Here is a 22851-nt window from a genome sequence, read left to right on the forward strand (position 1 = left end):
TTAGTGAAGCTGATGTTCTGAGTCAGAGATTATTTTCCCTGGAAAAAATTCTGAAGGAAGGAAAGCTCAATTGAACAGACATAGGATTTCTTTTGCATTTAGGACAAACTGTAATAACAATGCTTGGGAGAATGCAGAAGTATTTACAAACTTGTGCAAGGAAGAACAGACAAGGCATCAAAAGCCACTCTTTACCAAGCCTGGTTTTTTCATGCCAATTTATTTCCCACAAATACAGTAAATTCCATACTGATTTTTATTTTCGGATTCTGAAATACATAAGTGATAACAGTAGTCTGCAAATATTACACATATCATTACATTATTATCATATAATTGCTGTAAGAGATGTTTCTGGAGCAAACCCTATTTCAACTCTGCTATTGGATACAGAATCAAAATAACTGATTAAAAAGAAGAAGGACTTCATGTCTCCACTGGTTACATTGCCTGAAATAGTTTTAATTGGGTCCTCCTTCAGGACTTTGTGCTTTCATGGGTTCACAGAAAAGTCACTTGGCTCAGCTAAGGGTCTCTCACATCAGGGGGAAAAAACCCTCTCAGACCTTATTTGAAGATTCATTTTATTTTTTGCTTCCCTTTAGAAGGCTATGATGATTTTATAGAAGTACAAGTCTATCATGATCAGCCATGTACATGTGTTCCTGAGTGCCACAACTTCTGCTCAGAACAGGCAGTCAGGTTCAGGAGAGCACCTCATTTCAGCAGCCTCAATACAACTAATGTTGATAGCTGCAAATGTGAACTCTTGCACAGATTTTTTTTTTTTAATTAAAAAATACAATAAGGAGAACAACACACCACACTAACCATGAAAAGACAGACTGACAAAGAGTTAAAACAAAAATATGTATTTTATCAACAATGATAACAGCTGGAAAACAAAGCTACTACAGCATAAATACTAAAATTTGAGTTATATATTACAAGCATGAGTTTTCCACAAGCATGCTGTACAAGCAGAGAAAGAATGTTCTACAAGCCAGAGAGAGTCACTCCTCACTGACCAGAGCCTGGTTTGAAGTTTAATGAAATGCTGTTGATACAGAACCTCTGCCCAGAAGGTGTGGGTCCATCATCAAACACGTGGCCTAGATGGGCGTCACACTACAACAGAAATAAGTACCATTTTATTATTGTCTTGCTGCAAGATGGCAGAATCAATTAGGTTGGGAAAGATTCATAGAGCCCATCTCTGACTGCTCACCACCATGGCACTAATTGCTATGTCCAGTGGTCCAGTGGTTTCTTGAACAAAGAAAGTCACCAGGCATGGTGTCTCCACCACCTCCCTCAGCAGTCCATTCCAATGCTTAACAACCCTTTTCATGAAGAAATTCCCACTGATGTACAGCCTGAACCTCCCTGGTACAGCCTGAGGCCGTGTTCTCTTGTCCTGTCTCCAGCTGCCTGGGAGAAGAGCCCAACCCCCACTGGCTGCACCCTCCTTTCAGACAGTTGCAGAGAGGGATAAGGTCACTCCTGAGCCTCCTCTTCTCCAGGCTAAACATTCCCAGCTCCCTCAGATTCTCCTCATCAGACTTGTGCTCCAGGCCCTTCCCCAGCTCCATTGCCCTTCTCTGGACACACTCCAGCACCTCAATGCCCTTCCTGAATTGAGGGACCCAGAACTGGACCCAGAACTCAAGGTGTGGCCTCACCAGTGCCGAGTACAGGGTTATGGTCAGTGCCCCGGTCCTGCTGGCCATACAGGTGCTGATCCAGGCCAGGATGCCATTGGCCTTCTTGGCTACCTGGGCACTCTCTGGCTCATGTTCAGCTGCTGTTGAGCAGCACCCCCAGCACCTTTCCCTCCAGGCATCTTTCCAGCCACTCTGCCCCAGCCTGCAGCTGCAGGGGTTGTTGTGAGCCAAGGGCAGGAGCAGGCCCAGGCACTCGGCCTTGTTGGAGCTCAGAGCTCTGGGCTCTGCCCATCAATGCAGCCTGTCCAGATCCCCCTGCAGAGCCTTCCTGCCCTCCAGCAGCTCAGCACTCCCAGCCAGCTGGGTGTTTCTGCAGGCTGCCTGAGGGTGCCCTGGATCCCCTGGTGTGGATCATTGATAGAGATATTAAACAGGGCTGGTGCCAGCACTGAGCCCTGGGGAGCACTGCCGGTGACAGGAAACCATTGTCACTGCATTATTATCATTGGAATTATGGACCAACACTATTATTACTGTGCTATCCTGGACTAAGAAACTTCCATGATTAAATCATTGTTGAGTTGTGTGAGTGGGAGAGTCCTGGGGAGTGACAAGTCACATCTTGTCAGTGGGCAAGTATCTGCCCCCAGACAAGCAGATCCCAGGAGAGAAATTCAAAAGGTATGAATGCCAAAAAATATAGGAAATAAATGAGAGGATCTAAACATCTCAATATGTCATGAGAATTTCAAGTTAATAAGTCACTGTAGGTCATTCTTACAGATCCACTGAGGATTCCCCTCTCAAATTACTGACATGAAAATATTAGACTCAAATTACTGACATGAAAATATTAGACACAGTATAGCTATCAGTGACTTTATAAAATTAAAAGGTCTTCAGCTGGGGTTCTTGAAGGTGCTTGCTGCATGTGGCTGCAAATGTGAACTCTTCTGAGATAATGGACTGCAGCAAATTCTTGGTACATTTGCAGATGTACCTAAGCCTGCTGCAAGCACACTGAAGTACAGCATCAACAGTCTTAACAGTTTACAAAAACAGACACACAGAGACATAAAAAAACCCCCCAAATCCAAGATGCAATTCATTAAATTCAATTGCATATACCTTAACAGAAGTAAAAAACAGATTCAGGATATTGAAGAAATGGTTAAGGGGGGCAGTTGCTTAGAAAAAGAACCTGGGTATTACAGCAGGTTCCAAAGTAAATATGTGTCTGTGTAATATGGTCTGTGGAAAGGTTAAAAGTGTAAGGACAGGAACACCATTTCTAACACATCTGAACAGTCTCTAACCCCTGGTTCAGGCTGGGCCCAGCTGCAGTGCTGTGTCCAACCTTGCACTCTACTACAAGAAGGAAAAGGGTCAGTTGGGAAGGATGCAAAACAGAGCAACAGGATGGTGAGCACACTAAAAAGCACTGCATAAAAAGGAACAGTTGAAGGAATTGGAACTTTCTAGTCTAGAAAAGAGATTACTGAGAGAGTCAAAATAGCTAGAAAAAATAGAAAGGTAGCTCCTGTGAAACAAGAGAATCCCCAGAAACAGCTGTGGAGATGCAGGGCACAGCTACCACCTTGCAGGGCAAATAGTAATGGCTGCAAATGGCTTCAAGGGCTGGTGTCTCAATCTCTGAATATTTTAAGAACATCTACAGCAAATATTTAACAAGGCTGAATGAGGAAGAACTGTCCCTGTGATAGGCCAAATGCATGGACCCTATCTCAGAGTCTCTTCTACCATCTCTTGTCACACCTTGCAGCACACCTTGAGTACATTTTCTGTCTAAGCTCCAGCCTTTGGCTATACATACACAATTGCTTTCCCCAGTCACATACTTTTCTTCAGCTCAGACTTGGAAATAATGGCTCCAGTGATACTGTAATTCTCACTGTTGTATTTAGGTAGATTCATTCACGGGTACAAAGAAAACTTATCTGCTAAGTTTTGTGTCTTTTTGTATCATCTCCAAAATAAACATACCTGTTTGCAGACAACTTCAGTTCTTCTTGACCCCAGTGAGTTATCTGGTCGTCTCACAATATTGGTGTTAGTTTCATCTCTGCCACAAGTACCATAAGCCTCAGAAAAAGATGGCCATCCAGTTCCAGAATTGTACTTCTTCTCTGAGCTGTAGTGGAAAGCAGATCTTCTTGTTAGTTAGTAACAGAGATGTTACAAAAGAGTCTGCTTCTATTAAAGAACATTGGCTTCTTCCCTCATTCCTGTGTTGTCCCAATATTAATTTTTGGCACAGTAGAAGTTTTCTCATTGCCATCAAATTGTGCTGGAAACTCTTTTCCAAAGGGAATTCTCGATCAGCTCACAACAGGAGATTTTGTCTCACTGTTTCTATTTCCGTGTCAGGTTGGTATTTTGTAAAGCTTAGAAAAGGGTTTTTTTCTGACAGCTATGCTATACTAACATTGTGCTATGATGTTTAGCCATTATACCTACAGAGCTGCAGTTTGAACCCTGGCTCAATCCAGCAATCTCAGAGAAGAGAGTTTGCAAGAAGAAATGAAGAGCAGACAAAGGCTGGGCTGGCCCACCAGACCAGGCTCGTGCCTGATGATGATAGAGGCTTTGTCTTGCAGTCAGCCATCAAGCTGGTTTGGAAAATCAAACAGAGCCTTGCTCAAACCATCAATCAACCAATGACAAATCCTCACAGCACAAAGATCTGCTTTTCCCAAGAGATAATGGCAGCCATAAGAAACACTACAACAGATTGTCAGCTTGTGGGTGCCTCCTGTTAACATCCAGGGTGACCAACCCTGTTTAGTTGCCTATTAAAACCCAGAGTGTGTTGGCAAATATGATCAAAAGACATTTTAGGGATTTGGTACAGGAATGAGATAATGCCTTTTGTTTAAAATTGTGCAAGCTTTAACAACAATATGAACCTTCTCTTATCAAAGAGGGACCTAGCGTGAGTTAGAACAACAAATTAAGATAGGTTCACGTACTTCTCAGATTAGTGGTCTGGAGACTCGCCACAACCATTTCCTCACGATTCCTCATGGTTTTTTTCCCAGTTTCGCAAACCCAATGCGCTTACTGGCATCTAGTGGTGGATGGAGACATCAGCACCACTAGCAGCTCTTGATCGAGGGGATTGAAAGGTTAATTACGACAGAATTTAAAACCAAGTATGTAATATACATCATGTGTATTTTGGTGGGTCGTTCACACGGCGAAGAAAAATCTGAAAATCTTAATTTCAGTGCCTTTTAGAAAGATAAGGCAAACAAACTGGACAAAAAGCTTAAAAAATCCAACCCAAAGAACAGTGCATGAGTCAGCATTTTTATAATCATCTGTACAGGGCTCTCGTTGAGTAATGCAGCTGTGGAAATAAAAGAGGATTTGCTAGCACAGAATGACCAAAGGCTAGTTTTTGTGTGGGCTGTTGCTTAGTCATTTACATCAACACACAGCCATGAGAAATGTTCTCCTTCCCCTCCTCTCCACAAAACTGGAGAGAAATAGGACACAGCACAGGAGCAGCCTGCTCTGAAGCAAATGCAGTTTGCAGATTCTGTGTTTGTACATCAAGGTCCTCAGGGCTCCAGGCCTGTTTCTTTCTGGCTCAAGAAGGTTCCCTGCTTTCCCTGCCACAAAACCACATGAACACTGTCCCTACCAGCCACAGAGTCCCTGAGAATGGCCTGGAGGACACATAGCCATACATGACTTCTGAGATTCCCTGACAAACATCAGTTCTGTTTCTTTTTTATCAAAATTATCTATTTTTTGACACAGGAATCCTTAAGTTTATTCACACACAGATACAAAGATCCTCTTTGAAAACCCACAGAGTCAAGGAAGGTCTTTAACACTGTGTGGGTTTTGCATCTGACCCTGACTCTGTCCCTTACATGCCACTCACAATACTTAAGTTTATTGTAGATGTTTTCCACTGCTAAAGGAACAATCTTTTGAGCTGTTAAACTAGCTCTCAACAGAAACGGTCTCTGTGTGGTTTTATTAAGAGTAATGTCACTTAGATTCCCTAATAGAAACATTTTAGTACCCAAAAATATTGCTGTTCAAGATCATATTTGTCCTTTGAAGTATTTCACCACTTAATTTATGGATAAATGGACTTTCCCTAAACATATGCATTAGATTAGACCTCGACACACCATTCCTCCAGCACATGTCATTTACTTTGATCCCTGTTTCAGTCGTCCTGGATGGAATCCAGATAATTCTAAAAAGTGCTTTTTGCTGTATGAATCTCAGCTGTAGGTTTATGGTTTGATGAAGGTTTGAGATTTCATTAAAGCACCACAATTTGCTATCTATAAAGGTTAGGGGTTTGTTCCACGTATTTCCAACTCTTTCAAATGTATATTTGGTAGCAGAAGGTACTAAATTCTGATTTAAATGTATACATGCATGTTTCAAAGAAAGAAAGAAATACTTCATGTTTACCTGCAGCTAATGATCTAATGCATTTAAAAAAAACAAAAATTCACAAGAACATTTTTAATGGACTAGAAAAAAATAAATATGATGAATGAAACTCTTATCCAATACCACTTCTCTCCTTCATTGCTTGTGTTCTCCACAGCATAATATCTCCATGGAAAATATATTTTCAGGTGATTTTTCACATTTAGTAGTTTCCTTTTTTCCTACAAGATTTTTTTTTTTCCTGAAAGTTTGGCCTTTTTTGTCTGTGAGGCTTAGCATTATCTTGTGTTGCAAAGAAAAGTGCTTATATTCTCTGAGAGCTGGATAGTGCAGAGGGCAGCCTGACTGTTTGGTTATATTGCTGTTTTGTTACTAGTTGAACAACAGAAGCAATTCCCTCCAGTGTTTGTCTCTCTTCATGTTGGCCTGTCAATATCGATTGTCTAATATAAAAGGGGCCAAAATTGAAGGAAAATCTGAAGGAATGGAAGGAACTCTTCCACAGCTTAGTACTTTACAATTTCCCTAATTTATCTGAATTTTCCAGAAGTGTTTTTAGGTTTTATATTTCTCTTCAGTGCATTTTGTAATGCCGAGCTAACATCAGAAATTAATTCATTTAGACGTATTCATTAGCAAACCTCTATGGAAGATAATACATTAAAGCAAATGCATGTTTGCATAACAATAGTTTTCTGCACTTGGCCAAAGGAAAACTAATTGTACACAATTATAATTTAATTGCTTGGTTTAAGTTTATTTTCAATACATCCATTACATTTTCCCGTCCTTTCTTTCTATTCAGATCTCTCGATCCTTAGCATCCCATTTGAAGTTCTTATCCATGATTCATCCTTTAAGTCAGCCACATTTCATTCATTTCTCAGTTGGGAGTAAATAAGGGCTATTTTCTAGACCAAAAATATGAGAAACTGTCTTTCCTGGTTCACTTACAGAGAACAGAACACTCTGCACATCCTACTCCAAGGCACTCTATTTCCTTTTACTTAGACATTAATGAAGTTGCAAAACATATAGTATTGTAAAGAGCACAGAGGTTAACTGTGCAATCAGTTGCAGCCAGGCTTTAAAAAGTAGATCTAACCAAAAAGGCAAGAATAGTGGAATTTAATTTAGGGAACAAGGAGGGAGTGGGGGGTGAAGAGAATGTCTCAGCTGCAGTGTGTGGGACCCAGCAATGAGAACACCACAACAGTAGACAAAGGTAGACCAAGGCCTCTTCAGCCCAGCAGCACGAGTGGCAGAATATGAGTTTGGAGGAGTACAAGAACAGAGCAAACACACAGTGATACTCATGCATAAATACATGTATTTTGCAGCAGCTTGTGGCTTAAGGACCTTTTAACCGAGAATTATTATCAACTAAAAGGAAGTGTGTCAGGAGAAACAGGCAGACTACAGCCTGACAGCTGTGTGCTGGCCATGGGTAAATCCTCATCAGCCCAAGGAAAAGGCATACCATGGATCTGTGTCACCACAGGCATCCAGGAAGACTTACACACAACACTTGGGCACCAAGGGATTGTTATTCTGACCAACACTTTCCATGCCATTCATGAAAAGACATTGCCCTTCCTACCACAATCAGTACATGTTAAAGATGCTGTGAAATCCAGAGGATGTTACCTGAAGAGGGGGGCATTGCAGCACACACAGCAGTATATTCCTGATTCTGTGTTATTCAGGTAGATCCCACTGAATGGCTTTTCAAATAGAAAGGAAAAAAGAGAATTTAATAATGTAGGTCTTTAAAAGCTCACCATCTGGAAGAAGCATGTAGGAATCAGATTCAAAACAGGAGAAAAACCATAAAAAGAAGGCTTTGCAGGGGGGCTTTGAAGAACAAACATTAGCAGCCTGAAAAAATGAAGGGGAGGATGCCTTTGGGCTAGTAGTGAAGACTACCCCCTACCTCCACAAACTTTGAGACCAGTCAGATGCATAAATCATCCAGGTACCAAGGATGGAGTCATGACCTCCAGGAAACTGGTGAAATGTGCAGGAACCCAAAGGCCAGGGCTCTGCTCTGGACTGCCACAACATTAAAGGGGCTTTACAAAGAGACTCTCCTCCTTCCTGCATGGTCTGGTACAGGGATCCTTATTTTACAGATATGGATTTGGGCACAGATCACATGGTACATGCTCCATGTGTGCAAAAGTCTTTTCTCTGGGCTAGGGACAACCAGCACTCCACCCACAATGCTACATGGCTTCCTTCCCAGAAGGAGGAAACGTGGAGACATGTGGGTGGGTGATCTGGCACCTGAGGGAGAACCCATCCCCTGAAGAGAGCACTATGTTTAAGATTTCCATGGCTAATCTACATATGGTCATAAAAAGGAGAAAAATGGTCATACAGGATAAAAATATCTGAGGATCTCCCTGTCCTCTGGACGGGCCTCTACTCCCACCACACAAACAGTTGATCTGGCAGGAAAGTATCCCAGAAAAAAACCCTCATAAAATATGAAAAGAATGCAGAATGTTTTTCATCTGCAAAACAGCCTGGGTCAGAACAAAATCCACCCTGTTCCGTATGTTGAGTCTAACTTTCATCCACAGGAAGGCAGGGGAAATCCTGTGAAGAAACTGAGTGGTGAGAGCTCCCCAGGGCAGGTTTTTCTGTGCCCAGCCGGTGGAGGAGATGGCTCACCCTTGGGCAGCATCAGCACTTTTGCTCACCGGTTCTGTTCCTTTTTCTCGTGTAACATAGAATTGCTCCGGAGTCAATTTTTTTTCCCAGTCTGTAGCAGCAGCTGCTTCAGCTTGTTTAGTGAGGGGGTCTGTGTCTTCAATTAGATATAGAGAGATAATTTAGTTAGATAGCTTACATTCCATTGATGCTTTCCATCATCATCTCAGTTCTCCAAAAGTTTCTATGGGTACAGACAAAGCACAGAGGGCAGCTCAGAGGCATGAGCAGGGACACGTGCAGGTCTTTGCATCTGCTTTCCGTTTGGTGTTCTACATCCAGAGAGCAGCTCCAGCAAACCACTTGGCAAGGCTTGTAAAGGAAATGGGCACCTCTGACCCCAGGTACCATCCACTCTCCCAGCAAACCCCTCTGTCCAGGATAACTGCTGGTCTGCCAGTGCTCCTCCTTCATCCCTGGATAGCACTAAAAGGTTTGGCAAACCTCTTGGAAACCCTTTGAAACCAGAACTAACGTTCTTCTCTGGGCTGTGGAACATGGGCAACTTCCACAGGCCCCAGTGAAAAGTGGTGCTAAGAAGGAGGACTGGAAAGAAAGAAAGCAGCACCTACAGCCCAAGAGAAATGAGGCCACAGTTAAGTGAGGGACACACAACAGCAGAGCAGAAATTGCCTATCATGGTGCAAACCTCCAGCAACATGTCCTGTGAGTCTGTACACACCAAGAACACTTGTGGTAGTACAGGTTTGGCAAAGAATTAATAGACTGGCTGAAAAACAGGAAGTAAAATAGTTCAATACTCTCCGAATCAAAAAGTCTGAGGTGGGGAACTGCCTCCCAGCCTGTGTCCCATCAGCACGGGATCCTTGATAAACAATCAGCTCCTGAGGAGTGAACACTTGCCTGAATTCATCTCTTGTAAGGTAGAGAGAAGAAACTGAGTGGCGTAGGTAGAGGTGAGACTGGGGGAGGGGGAGAGGGCAGGGGGAAATTCATTTGAAAATGATAGTTTAACCAAAAAACCTAGAGCTTAGCCTGCCAGTTCAAGACAAAAACCTACAGCATGCTAACGCAGCCCTTCCTAACCGGCCAGAAGCCGGCGAGCAGGGGGTCCTTTCCCCCTGCCCATGCGGGTACCTGTGCCTCTGTGCGCAGCGCGGGCGCGGCCGGCGCTCGGCAGCGGGGAGCGCAGCAGGAGGAGCAGGCGGCGGCTCCCGAGCATCCTCCCGAGCGGACGAGCCGCCATAGCGGCGGGGCGGCACCGGGAATGATTCCGGCTGTGTGTAGTCCCTGCGTTCCACCTAAAGAATCAGACCTCATAAAAGCAATGAGTAAAGCACCCGCTTAAATGCCGATGCAGCATTTGCAGGTAAACATTTCAATCACTTCTTACCGAGAGCAGCTTAAAAATGAACACTCTCTGCCGTAAACGTAACAAAATCCTGTTGAGATATTTGCTTGCAGCTATTCTAGGTTGTTTTTAAGGAGAACAGGTCTGGTACTTGCATTCAAAAGCGCTCTTGCTGTCCTGGATGCGTGTTACAGGCATTGCTCTCGAGGAATGGCAAAGGAGCTGTGCCATCTGAGGGTTTCCTGTGGTGATTTGCAGTCACAGCTGCCTTGGCTTGGCCTATAAATATACCTGTAATAGTACCCGTGTGTTAGTTTGTGTGCCCGTCCTTAAAAGGTAGACTAAACACAAGCTAATTTTCTAGGTTAAGCCTGAATGCTTCTGTCTGCTTTTCTTCCCATAGTTTCATTTCTGATTTGGAATTAGTTCATCACTTCAGAAGGATGGGGAGGGAAGTGTTTTGCTTACATTGGACAACAAAGCTAATAATGATGCTAATAATAAACAAAGCTAATAATAAATTTATTTTAGTCTAATTATTCTAGCCCAAAAATCAAAGCTAAAAAATAGTCATTTGTGATCAGTTCTGTATATACATGTTTGTATTGAACCATCCTTATGCCCAAGACAGTGGGTTACATGGCAGCTGAGTACATCCAACACAGCATCTGATCAGTACCACGGCTGCAATCACTGCCTCTGCTCGGATCCACAGAGTACTGCAGCAAAGCACGGGGATCAGCGAGGCTCCTCCGTGTGCATTCACTGTCGGCAGTGGCAGGGGGGAGCAGGGCACACAGCTGATTTATGGATTTCTCCTCTGTTATAAGATATGGTGGAGTGAAGCCCGAGTACCTGGACAAAAACCATGGAGATGTGATGCCTGTGAGTCTTCAGGACTGTGATTTAGGGTGTTAGGAAAGTAGTGCTGCTGGCAGGGAGGAGAGGGCTTTGCCACCCCACTTTGGTGCTGGCAGAAGGCAGCATCCATGCTATAGGCAGAGGGACAATTTTTTTCCATGTTCAGCCATTTTGGCAAGTGATGATCCTGTGATCTTTCCATGCACTTTCTAGCTTGCCCCTATGGCATCTTATATCAGTCATTTAGCCATGGTTTAGGAGGGAAGTGGAACAGGTTAGGGAGCCTTTGGTGAGGAGAGACCCAATTTGACACTTCCCCAGTTCTGGCAAGTCTTAAGGCTAGAAGAAAGTGGTAGCAGGTGATGGTGTCACTCCCTGCCTCTGTCTCTAGCTCAGCTGTAGAAAAGAGGCATTTCCCTCACATTCCTGGTCTTAATCTCACTCAGATTGTGTTTGCTCCTGAGGACGACAGATAATCAATAGAGTTCTCCCTGAATTATCTGAGAAATGAAGGAAGCTGAGAGAAAGTGGTTAGTCCTGAAACTTGCATGTTTTCATGTAATTGACATCGATTTAACTGGTGCTTTTTTTAAAGACAAAATTAAATAAAAAACGAACTGTCAGTATCTTTCTTGCAGGTCTCTGTTACTGGTACCATCCCAAAATGCAGCAGTTTTGAAGCAGTGGGAACTGAACCAACCAGGTCTGCTGGTGTAGCATTTTCCTCAGATTCTGGAGGAGGGAAGTAGGGGTCTGGGGGGTAGTGGGAGCAGAAGAAGTGCAAGGCATCAGGCTCATCAGCCCAAGCCTCATCACCCTCTCAGTTACCCAGTTCATTGCAAGCCACTCCTTGATTAAAATGAGTGGGGTGGTGGAAGAGGCAGATCCTATAGCTGTGATCCATATTTGAGGTGGTGCATGGCAGAGCAGGAGAAAATCCTCCATTTTCCCCTTCAACAGAAGCTTGACCTGCAGTCATCCAAACCAGCATGACAGGTCTTCCTCAAGTGGAAAACAACCCCCCAGCTGGAGGTAATTCATTTTTCAGATCTTCAGTGCTGAAAAACCAAATCATTGTCCTGTCATGCCTGTAATGTTGCCTCCCATGGTTACAGCACACACCAAGCCGTGTAGCTAGGCAGACATCCGGCCTGCCTTTCTCCCCATAGAGTGTTCTGAAAGCCAATTAAACTGTTACTTAATTTTCCTCCTATTTTTTTTCTCCCTTATGCACAAGAGGAAGCATTTAAAAATCTCCCCTAGCTACATTATGTAAATTTTCAAGTAAATTCTCCATGAAATGTAATTCAGCAGCTTTGTTGTTAAAATGTCACCTGTCTCCAGCATGTACACAAGCTGCATCCAGGGAAGGGTCACTCATGCAAAGAACAGTGTCCCATTAGACATGTGTGGATGGGGAGAAGCTCCTCAGCTCCTCCTGTAGTGTGGCTCTGTGCCGAGGCAGCAGCAGCATCACATGTGTTGGCGAGAGCAGAAGGGAAGAGGGAAGCAGTCACAGCCCAGACTATCCTGCTAATATTTATTCGGGCTCCAGCCATTTCCCAGCTCAGGCTCTGCCTGGACTGGTGGCTGTGGGGACAAGCAGAGCACCACAAGTAATGTCTGTGCTGGCAGATACTGAGCACTCAGCCAGGCAACAACGAGGTGCAGAAGTGAAAAACAAAAAAACCCTGTTCAAATTCAAACCTCTGCTTAAGCAGCTTTTGTTAATAAAGCCCCTTGACATTATCACGTATGGAAGAAAACATTTGAAAGAAATTGTGGTGGTTTCATTTTGTATGCAATTGGTTTTCCTCTGCTCACTTTGTCAGACCTAATGTGTGTCCCCTCCTGCGGGATGGTTCCACTGAAACATGTGGGAGCTCACCATGCAACAATTTATCTTGGACCTGTCATATGTAGGGTGCTGTGTGCCCAGGTGCCTGGGGAGTGAATGAGGGGTCTTCAGTGGTGGGTTGTATCAGTGGGGGCTCTGTTTCCTCCACAGAAACCCTCAATGCTTTTGTAGGGGATACTGCAGGAATTCCCCATCCTTCCTCAGCAGTCTTCTCTCTCCTCTAATAGACTAGATACAACTCCACAGCCAGCCTCTAGCCACTTGGTATGATGAAAATATGAGCTCCTTGTATATGGAGATACTGTTTCCACATGGAAGCACTATCTAAAGATATGTGGTAGTGCTCTGGTGCTGAATTCCAGTCATGGAAAGGGAATTTGGCAAATTTTATTAGAAGCAGAAGTGTCAAAGTAACTTGGAGAAAGATACTGCTGGTTTCCTCTGGACTAAATGCAGATCCCTGAAGCTGATCTATGGATTTTGCTTAATGGAAGAATCAGAAGAATCTATGGATTCTTCTGATTCATTTATGGAGCAGCCTGATGTGATTCAGGTCAAAGACATCATCAGTAATAATGAACACACAACTTCTCACTTTGTTTGCTTTATGATTTAATGTCTCTTTTTGCTAATCATAAGCTGTAGGACACCTGATTGTTGTAACCTTTGTTTTTGGAAAGTAAGAGGTCATATTTGTGGGCTAGCTTAAGTGGGAGCCTTCTGTTGAAGTCTAAGGGTGGAATTTGAAGAGAACAGAATAGAATAGAATAGTTCCAGTTGGAAGAGATCTAGGGGTTTGGTCCACTGTGACAAATGCTTTGAGTTGGATTAGACCAAATGCCCTCCACAGGTCGTGTTCAACATAAATTATACTAGGATTCTAAATGCTTTGAGAAACTCCTTGCATAACAAGTGAAGGCATGAATTCAAAGTTAAATGGGAATTTGCAATCACTCCTTGATAGAAAACTCAACTCTGCAATTGAACTATTGGTTCAGCTAAAAGTAGACAGGCGGTCTGGTATGGAATATGTGTATTTTCAGAGAAAGCTATTGGGAAGCAACAAATCCAGGCTATTTCCCTGCCTTACCCTGTGCATCCCCAATATCATACCATCCAGTTCCTTGAGCCATGTGGACAGTAATAATACAATAATAATTGTGGACAGTAATAATACAATTCCACAAATTTGTGTGTGATTTCTTATTGCTTTTATCCCAAGGTAGTGAAGAACTGAGATGGTCCTTCCACACAGTACCCAAAGCCTGAACAGAAAATTGAATGAACACTTATTTGGCAGCAACTGTCACAGCAGCAACTTTCTGTAGGTTATCTTAATGGATTTATCACCCTGAACTAAGCCCTGACCATCTGTTCTAGTCTCTCATTACAAACACAGAAAAAGCTAATTCATGATTGCATCATAAAAAGTAAAATATAAATGATTTAAGAGTATGGCATGCTTCACACTCTGATTAGGAAAATGCCTCTTCTCCTAGAGTGACTTCCCTGATAAGAGAGTTTGCCTTTTTCCCAGCAAATGGGAATTACTGAGGAATGAGGCTCACTAGAACAAGTTTTATTCCCACTCGTTCATCTTAGATGTATTTTTAAATTTGGGATTCATTTAAGTGAAGCTATGAATCTTCCTTTCCTTCTCTCTTAGGTGAGCCCCCAAAGATTTATTTTGTTGGAGAAACTAGCATTCTGTTCTCAAGGCATGAGCTGGTTTTCCATTTCATGAAAATGAAGTGCCTGGTGGCAATCTGGCCCAGCACACCCTGCTCCCACTGGAACAGGAGTTGCGGTTTCTTTTCCAGGACCTATCTGAACAAGGTGCAGAAGAGGAAAAAAAAGCCCTGGTTAAATTCAAACCCCTGCTTAAGCAGCTTTTGTTAATAAAGCCCCTTGATATTAACACATATGGAAGAAAACACTTGAAAAAAATTTAAAAAAATTATCTGAACAACTCTGAACTGTGCAAAACCTTCTCGAGCATCATGTGATATAAAATCTGGCCAGATCTGTGCGGACACCCAACTTAATGTGAGAACCTTAGGTGAGGAGCTTTTTAAAAGGCAGGGTGTATGCGTCAGGGCTGCTGTGGTAGATGTTTTTATCCATATCTGCTGCGTAGGAAGAGGGTAGAAAGGATCAGAGCAGGCTCTAGGTTTCACATGGACCTCTTGTTTCTACACCATACTGCCATTCATCTAGCAAGAAAAAATTCTGATAGGCCAGGTGCTGCTAGCCCATTTGTTAGTGAATTACTTTATTTTCTGAGTGCCAGCAAAGATACCTCCCCACCATACCTAATGCCCACCAGTGTTTCAGTATCAAAACTGAACATGGACCTGACTGAAACCTGTGCTACTCTCCACTAATGAATTTCTGTGGTCAGCAAATACACAGCAAGTGGCAACAACACACTGAATCAGTGGCAGCCCCTCGATGAGGCAATGAACAGGCTCCCCTGAGAAGCTGAGGATGTCCCATGCTTAGAAGTGTTCACGGTTGGGTTGGATGGTGCTTAGGACAACTTGGTCCAGTGGAAGGTGTCCCTGCCCACTGTGGGGGGTGGAATGAGATGATCTTTAGAAGCCTCCCAACTCAAACCATTCTAAGATTCTGTGACTCCCATCCCTCCTCTGTCCCATGGTAACAAATGATACAGAGTCATCCCTGTGTAAATAACTCCAGATTTCTGACCAGAGGTTTTGCTCAGAAGCAGCATCGGACCAGTGTGATCCTTGGCTCATGGAACCCTGCATCCTGAGCTCACCCTGCATTTCACATTATTTGTGTTTTAGACCTGAACACATGCCACACAGCTCTTGCCTTGTGGAACGGGCAGGGAGCTTACTTAGGCCCAACATTAAATTTGGCCCAGTGCTGCAAAGTCCTAGTCCCTGTCAGTTCCTGATGCTGTCTTGTCATTGGGAGATCCTGAAGAAATTTAATACCTGAATAGCCCAATATTTGGGCTTACAGTCCCTGACTTTTTTTGCACATATTTATGCCTAGGAGCCAGCCTTTAGTCACTAGTTCTCTCTTTGGTAATGTGGCTCCCATTAATAGCAGGTGAATCTCAGATTAAACCCACTTACATTAGAAGTCTGCAGAAAAAAAACAGTGTAATGAAAAGAAACTGACACTCACAGCATGTGATTCTTCTGTATGATCTACCCTGGATAAACTGTGTCTTAAGAGTGCCCATTTGTCAGAGAATTCTCCAACTTTGGAAATTAGGTATCATTACCAACATCTGTTATATCTTGGGACACTGTGCAGACCTCCAGTCTTTCATAATATGTTCCCTAATGCCAATTAAAACTAATGACTTGACATTTTGAAAAGCCTTTTGACTCTTTAAAATCTTTTTGACACCTGGCCTTTACGGAATCTTCTTTCAGACTGTGTCACTAAAAGCACCTTGTTCAGAGAAGCTCATACTAAAAAGGAATTAAAAACATGCTATGGTGTGGGGGTTTTTGTTCAAATCCTTCTTATAACTAGGAAGAACTGCTGATCTGTAGAAAAAGGTGTGCTGATTTTGAATGGGATAGAGTTAATTTATTTCACAGTAGCTGGTATGGGGCTGTGTTTTGGTTTTGTGCTGGAGACATTGATAAGATGGGGATGTTTGTCACTGCTGAGCAGCCCTTACACAGCACTAAGGCCTTTTCTACTCCTTACTCCACCTATGAGTGGGCTGGAGTTGCACAAGAACCTGTGGGGGGACAGAGCCAGGATGCCGACCCCAAGTGACCAGAGGCACATTCCATAGCATAGAGCATCATGCTCCATATATAAAACAGAGGGGAGAAGAAGGAAGGGGGAGGGCATTCAGGGTGATGTCCTTTATGGTGTTGGTGGAGGTCCACTCCCTGTAGGTGTTTAGAAAAGACTGGACATGGTACTTAGAACCATAGTCTAACTGACTTGGTGGTGTCTGGTCAATGGTTGGACTCAGAGGTCTCAGAAGTCTGTTCCAACCCAATTGGTTCTGTGATTCTGTTTGTCTTACTGAGTCACTGTTAACATGTGATGGAGCCCTGTTCTCCTGGGGATGGCTGAATACCTGCCTAGCCATGGGAAGTGGTGAATGAATTCCTAGGGTTGCTTTGCTTGCATGTGCAGCTTTTGTTTTACCTATTAAACTGAATTTTCTGATTCTCTCCCCCCACTTACAGGAGAAGGAGTGCATGAGAGGCTGTGTGGGGCTGATGGCTGATATTAAACCACAACAGGATGTAGAGGATGTAGATGAGAAAACACAAGAGATGAGTATCAGACATAGTAAGACAATCTAGGGATATCTTCTGGAAACAGTAAGAGAAAGCAACAAAGAAATGGAAACAGCAAGACTGCAAGCTGTGGGAGCAGCAGCATTGAGGTCTCTGGTTGGGTGTTTAGCTCAGTCTTTCTTGCAACAAAAGAATGAAGTGACTTTGGAGCAGTTTCTGCTTCACAAGAACTTGGCACTGTGTTTTTACAGCAAACTTGCACAATACTGTCACCACAAAAAGGAAAGATGTTACCCTCTGTGGAGCCTCGGGAGAGTTTTGTTACTTTTATGCAGCATGGATGAGGGAGTGAAAACCAGCAGCGAACAGCTCTTGCTGAAGAGCTTTTTTTGTCACTTATTCTAAAATAAGCAAAGAGATCCTGTGGAGCCCAAGGATTTGGTCTGCTGAAGACAGGGTCTGCTGTGCTCACTTGCAAGGTAGGACCAGCATGAGGGGAGCTGGTTGTGGACAGCATTTGAGTGGGTGGGTGTAGCCTGGGCAAAGGGCTGCATGAGTAACAGGATCTGTTGCCTACTCTGATGTGATTGTTCTTCTCATCTTGCTGTATTTCCCCCAGCATCTACCCAACTTCAAATAAGAACTTGCTTCAATTATGCTTTGCACAAGGTTTCCATAGATGGTGTCTTAGCATATCAGTGAAATATCAATGACCTGGAAGAACTAGCTGGTTCATTACCATGCAAATAAGCTTACTCTTCATGAAAGAAAACCTTTTACTAGCTCATTGTATCTCCAATACTCCAATTTCTTCCATGTCATACAAATAACATTTTTATAGGTCAAAGACATATATGTGTGTATATATGGGTCAGGGTTACGGTTATGTCTCTCTCCTGTATGTCTCTCTCCCGCTGTGTTTTGCTCATTCCTGTGCATATTCTACCTGTATGTGAATTCTAAATTCTGCCTGGGTGACAGAGGACAAGGAAGGCCAGATAAAGTTATTCCACTATTTCTGATATCTTTCAGTGTCAGAGACAGTGTTTGTATAAGAGAAAAATAATTAGCTCATTAAGAGGGCTAAACAGCTGTTAATTTATCTGCAAAGATCTGCTGTAGTAGCCGTTCCGGAGAACAGTCCCATGTATGGGACTGGTATCATGTCCTATACACACTGTTGTATTGCAAAGGTCACAGCCAGTGATAGAGCAGAGTCCTTTGGTTGTTTCCCTCTGTGCTATTTGGAAAGAGGTACAGCTGCCTGGGAGGAGAGGAGGTACAGTGCCACAGCTGTAGTGTTAGAGGGTTTGTGTATTGGATGTGCCAGTGGGTGGTTGTAGAAGTGTATCTGTGCTATGTATTTTCATCTCTGTGTAAATGTGTTATTAAATCCCTAGACACACAGAAATCCCCTCAGCTGTGAAGTGCTGAACCTAGCAGAGTACTCTGGAAATGCAGAAATGTATTTGAGCCATGCTCTTTACCTTCTCTATACTGACCATTGTTGGAGATAGTTTACTTTCAAGGACAGACTCCTGGCTTGAGTCTGTCTGTCCATTCTTATGCTTTCTTCCTCTACTTTGCTGCGATGTGTTTGGGCTTTTAATTATATGGGGATCTTTTTTTTTCTTTTTTTTTCCCAGTCTTCTGAAGGAAAATAGGAAGTGCCAAAGAGTTGTTGGGAGAAAGACCCTTGTATAAACCAGCAAGGTGGCTATGAATATAATAAATGTTTTAGTGCACTTTTCTGTCTAAACTAAGTTGACACACTGGTCAGTAAATGTCTACTGCCTCTGCAGTTTCCATTCTGACACTCTCGATAATGAGATGGGTTTACAAAGAAATGAATCATGTAGTAGAAGAGGTGCAGATCCATGCAAAGAAGCTGTTGATGAAATAATATGTCACCATTCAAAGCCCACGTTTAATAATAAACGACTTGTTTTTCCCTGAAGACAAATTTAGTGAGAAAAGTAACAGAAAAAAAGTTCCTCTTACATCTGAAAATAAATATGCATTTTGTTCTGAGAGCTCTGGATTCTTCTCAGGACCCAGAGTTAATCAGCAACAGAGATTTCCTGGAGGAAGAGCTCATTTCAATTTCTACAAGCACGGGAGTGCACGGTTAGAAGGAGTGATGTCAAGCCAATGCTCTAGTTCAGCAGTGGGTAATCAGAAACAATTTGAAATGTCCCAAATCTATAAATTACACTGCAGTTGTTCCATGCTAGCGTAAAGATAAAATAAGTGTAAGTTAACCTCAGTGTTCCAACTGCTCAGGATCGAGGGCAATAGAAGAGAAGCATGGAGGAGCTGGTACTGCTGCTGCCAGCAATCTGTACTGCCTCGGCGCCTGCTGGGGGAAGCAGAGTCCACTTCTGCAGTGAGGTGGTTACCAGAAGCACCCCTCAGAAACAGGTCTCAGCCAAAAATTCATCTGCAGAGACTGGAATTACTCCCTTAGCCACAATGGTCCCAGACACACAGAACAAGCAAAACCAGAGATTTGCAAGGCCAAATCTCATACCAAAACCTCTACTGGAAGTTGCAATCCCATTGATACCACCACCAATTTTGTCTGCTGCTTTACTGACTCACATTCAGCAGACAGGTAGGAATCATACCTGACCTTTTATTAACACAGTCTAGATTCGTATTTCTTGATATGCAGATGTGCTATATATGTGCATTGTGCTTTTCAATGCCAAATCAAAACTAAAATTCTTTTTAATGAGTAGTGGGGGCAGCAGGGTGTGTATGTGTGTGCATGTGTGGTGTGTCACTTGCAGATGCATTGGAAGAGACCATGCAGGAAGCTGAGCAGGGCACGTCATCATCTCTGCACAGCCAATATTAAGCTGGGCAGTTTCCATGAACAGAAGGAAAGTCTTTATGCCAGCTTCTCTCAGAAGCACAGACATGACAGTGAGGATGACTTGGGGGTGCCTCATTCAAATCAGGATCTTCAGTTCCCATCACTGTTCTGGCATAACCATCAACATGCCCTCTCTTTCAAGAAACTGAGCACATGTCAGTTGGTTTTCATTCTGTACAGCTGCTGGCCATGAGGCCATTTCTGTGTCGTTGCCTGGGGGTTACAGCTCTGGAGGAATGAACCTTGTCTCAGTTCTTACCTTTGCTTAAGACAGCTTTTCACCTTGCAGGAGAGCACCTAATTATGAGGATCTTGTTCTAGGTAGGGTACAGGTTCTACATTTTACAATAGATATTTACATGTCTAGGCAGTAAAATATAAGAACATTTCTGGAAGTGGGTACTGGAGACCCAGACTATCTTTTTCCCAAAGGAAAAGCCTAATTGCTACTCCCAAATATTGAGCTGAAGAGGTTACCCAACTTTTCTGTTTCTGTAGTCTATTAATCCTGCACTCTTTTCTGCATGACAGCAGATCTTTAAAAAGGGATGCAGAGTGCTTAGTGGCCAGAATAGATCCTGCAATGAGGTAGCTGCAGGCTGTTTTGTTTGTGCTTAGGAAGGCATCAAGCCTGACTCCTTCTGTGTGACTGATCTGCCCAGTGAACTATTATGTAAAAGGAAATATGAGCCCTTCCCCATCTGCTCTGTAAATGAAGGTAGGCAATCAATTCCCTCAGGCACAACCCAAGCCAAATGGTGTGTGCTGGGCATGTCCTGGGAATACTCACCCAGCTGAGCCCTGTAGAAATGTTTAAACATTTTGCTTTCTAATTCAGTTCTGGAATGAGTGTGAGCTGAGCTGCTCTTATCAAGGGTGGGGGGATTCTTCACCAGGCCATGGACACAATTACAGGTCCCTGATTAACATAAAATAAAAAAGTGTGGCATTTCTTGATGTACTTGACAAATAAAGTGCAGTTTTCAAAGTAACCATTCTAGATTGAAGTGTTTATATTCTACCTAGATCTTAATGCTGACATCCAAGTGCATTACAATTTTGAAGTGACAGAACTCAGTACAAAGTTCAAAACTGTGAAAGGCATAAAACATTTTTGGATCCTGCATTTCTGGATCATCAAATTCTGCATTATGCAATGCAGGGTATAGTATTTGATTTTATTTATTTAGATAATTATTTTATGTAGAGTGAGCTTGTATACCTAGAAATTTCCCAATTTTTATGTTGAAAAACTGCATTTTGTCTGTTTTTTTCATATTGATTTTTATTAGAAACAACAGAAATTGCTTTCTTTTCAAGACCTCCTCAAACACAGTAAGTCATACTTTAACATTATGGTTCCAATACAAAATAATGAAATTCCAGTGTAAGAAAACTATACAAAATGCTAGCTAGCAGGAAATTAATTCTTATTTTACTTCACTTTACTGGACTTTCAAAGTGGTGGGTTTCTATACCCAATCATACCAGTCAGTGAGAGCATATGACCTTCCATCAGTCTCCTACCTGCTACACAGCAATGATGAGAAACACATCCTCATTTTTCTCTCAGTTCTGCTAGCACATCCTGCATTTTGTTTCCAGATTTCTTTTTCATTCTGATGTCTAGAGGACTGCTGAACATAAGGTAAAAAAAAATGAACATGAGGCCATATAAGCAAATTTACAACATAAATTTAGATAAAATGTTCCCCTAAGGGCTACCAGGAAATCAGGCTGCATGTCAGAGGAGGAAGGAGAGGGAGTGGTGGTATCATGCTCATGAGCAGTAATGAATACAACAGATACAAACCTCTTCCTCAAGCAAGGCAGTCAAGGCAAGTGACTGTGCTTATACAAACATTCAAAAGCTAAAAGAATACAGACCCCAATTTTTTAAATCACATTTTTGGTAGGCAGGAAGTAAATGCCTTGTTGTAGGTGTTCTGGTCTTCTGAAATTTAGTTCTGTTAGGCCTGCACTGGCCTAACTGCTGTACAGTACACTCTCTCAGTTTTCCACAGTAAACTCAATTGATAGTGGTGCTCTCTGAAATACTCCAGTACATACCTGACAGTTTCACCAGGAAGTGCCTCCCAGAGTGTTCTAGCCAGTACCTTACCTCTCTTAAAAGCGCCGCTACTCCTCAGCAGCACCACGTTACCTGGGGCTGCAAGAAATACAAATTCCCTGCCTAAAACTGCTGCCTTCTCAGAGTCCTTATTATCTTCAAGTCAAAAATAAAGAACTTTAAAAGATCACAAGCACTAACTTATCAATCATCTGTCTTTCCTGTGCCAGGACAAACAGTATATACTTTCATCCAGAGTATCTTATTATCTGTAAATATTAACTCTGTCAAGTTCTAAGAAATATAAAAGGATTTTTTTTTCAGAGGCTGAAAGTATACTGTTATTGTAGTTCTAGTTCTCAGTTCTTGGGTTATTTCACACAAAAATTGCCCAGTTGTTTTTAAGTGTCTAGTCATTTCATTAGATGTCACATTTTTTTGCTTTATGGACATGAAATTCCTATAAGTGTGCATGGGATTTGAAGGAAAATTAAAAAGAAAAAGAATATGCTGTATTGGAATTTAACCTTTTTAATAAGTACTGTATTGTTAGCACACATCAAATATTATTATCAAATTTTATTCTGTAGTTTTGCAATTTAGTCTTCAAATACTACCAAAAAATTAACAACAATTTCTAAGCACTGAAGCTAGATATCCAAACCACATATAATGAAACCTTTAAGACAACATACTAGATACACTTTTTTTTGATAGTTGGATATGAACCCTTTCATGTTTCATAAACACAACACTGCAAACATATTTAAAATATTTATTTTGGTGATATTCATCAAGATTA

The 22851-nt window shown here is 42.5% G+C and overlaps 1 protein-coding gene across 1 annotated transcript; it reads right to left on the bottom strand.

Moving 5' to 3' along the window:
• Positions 1–1020: 1020 nt before the first annotated feature.
• MSRB2 (methionine sulfoxide reductase B2) lies at positions 1021–10029 on the bottom strand. Its single transcript, XM_030237124.2, has 5 exons — positions 9921–10029; positions 8813–8919; positions 7755–7831; positions 3669–3816; positions 1021–1128 (listed from the first exon to the last, which is right to left on the bottom strand). Exons 1-5 carry the CDS (start codon positions 10027–10029, stop codon positions 1021–1023), a joined length of 549 nt encoding a protein of 182 aa, XP_030092984.2.
• Between the last annotated feature and the right edge of the window lie 12822 nt (positions 10030–22851).

Source organism: Serinus canaria, chromosome 2, assembly GCF_022539315.1.
Source record: "Serinus canaria isolate serCan28SL12 chromosome 2, serCan2020, whole genome shotgun sequence".
NCBI lineage: Eukaryota > Metazoa > Chordata > Aves > Passeriformes > Fringillidae > Serinus > Serinus canaria.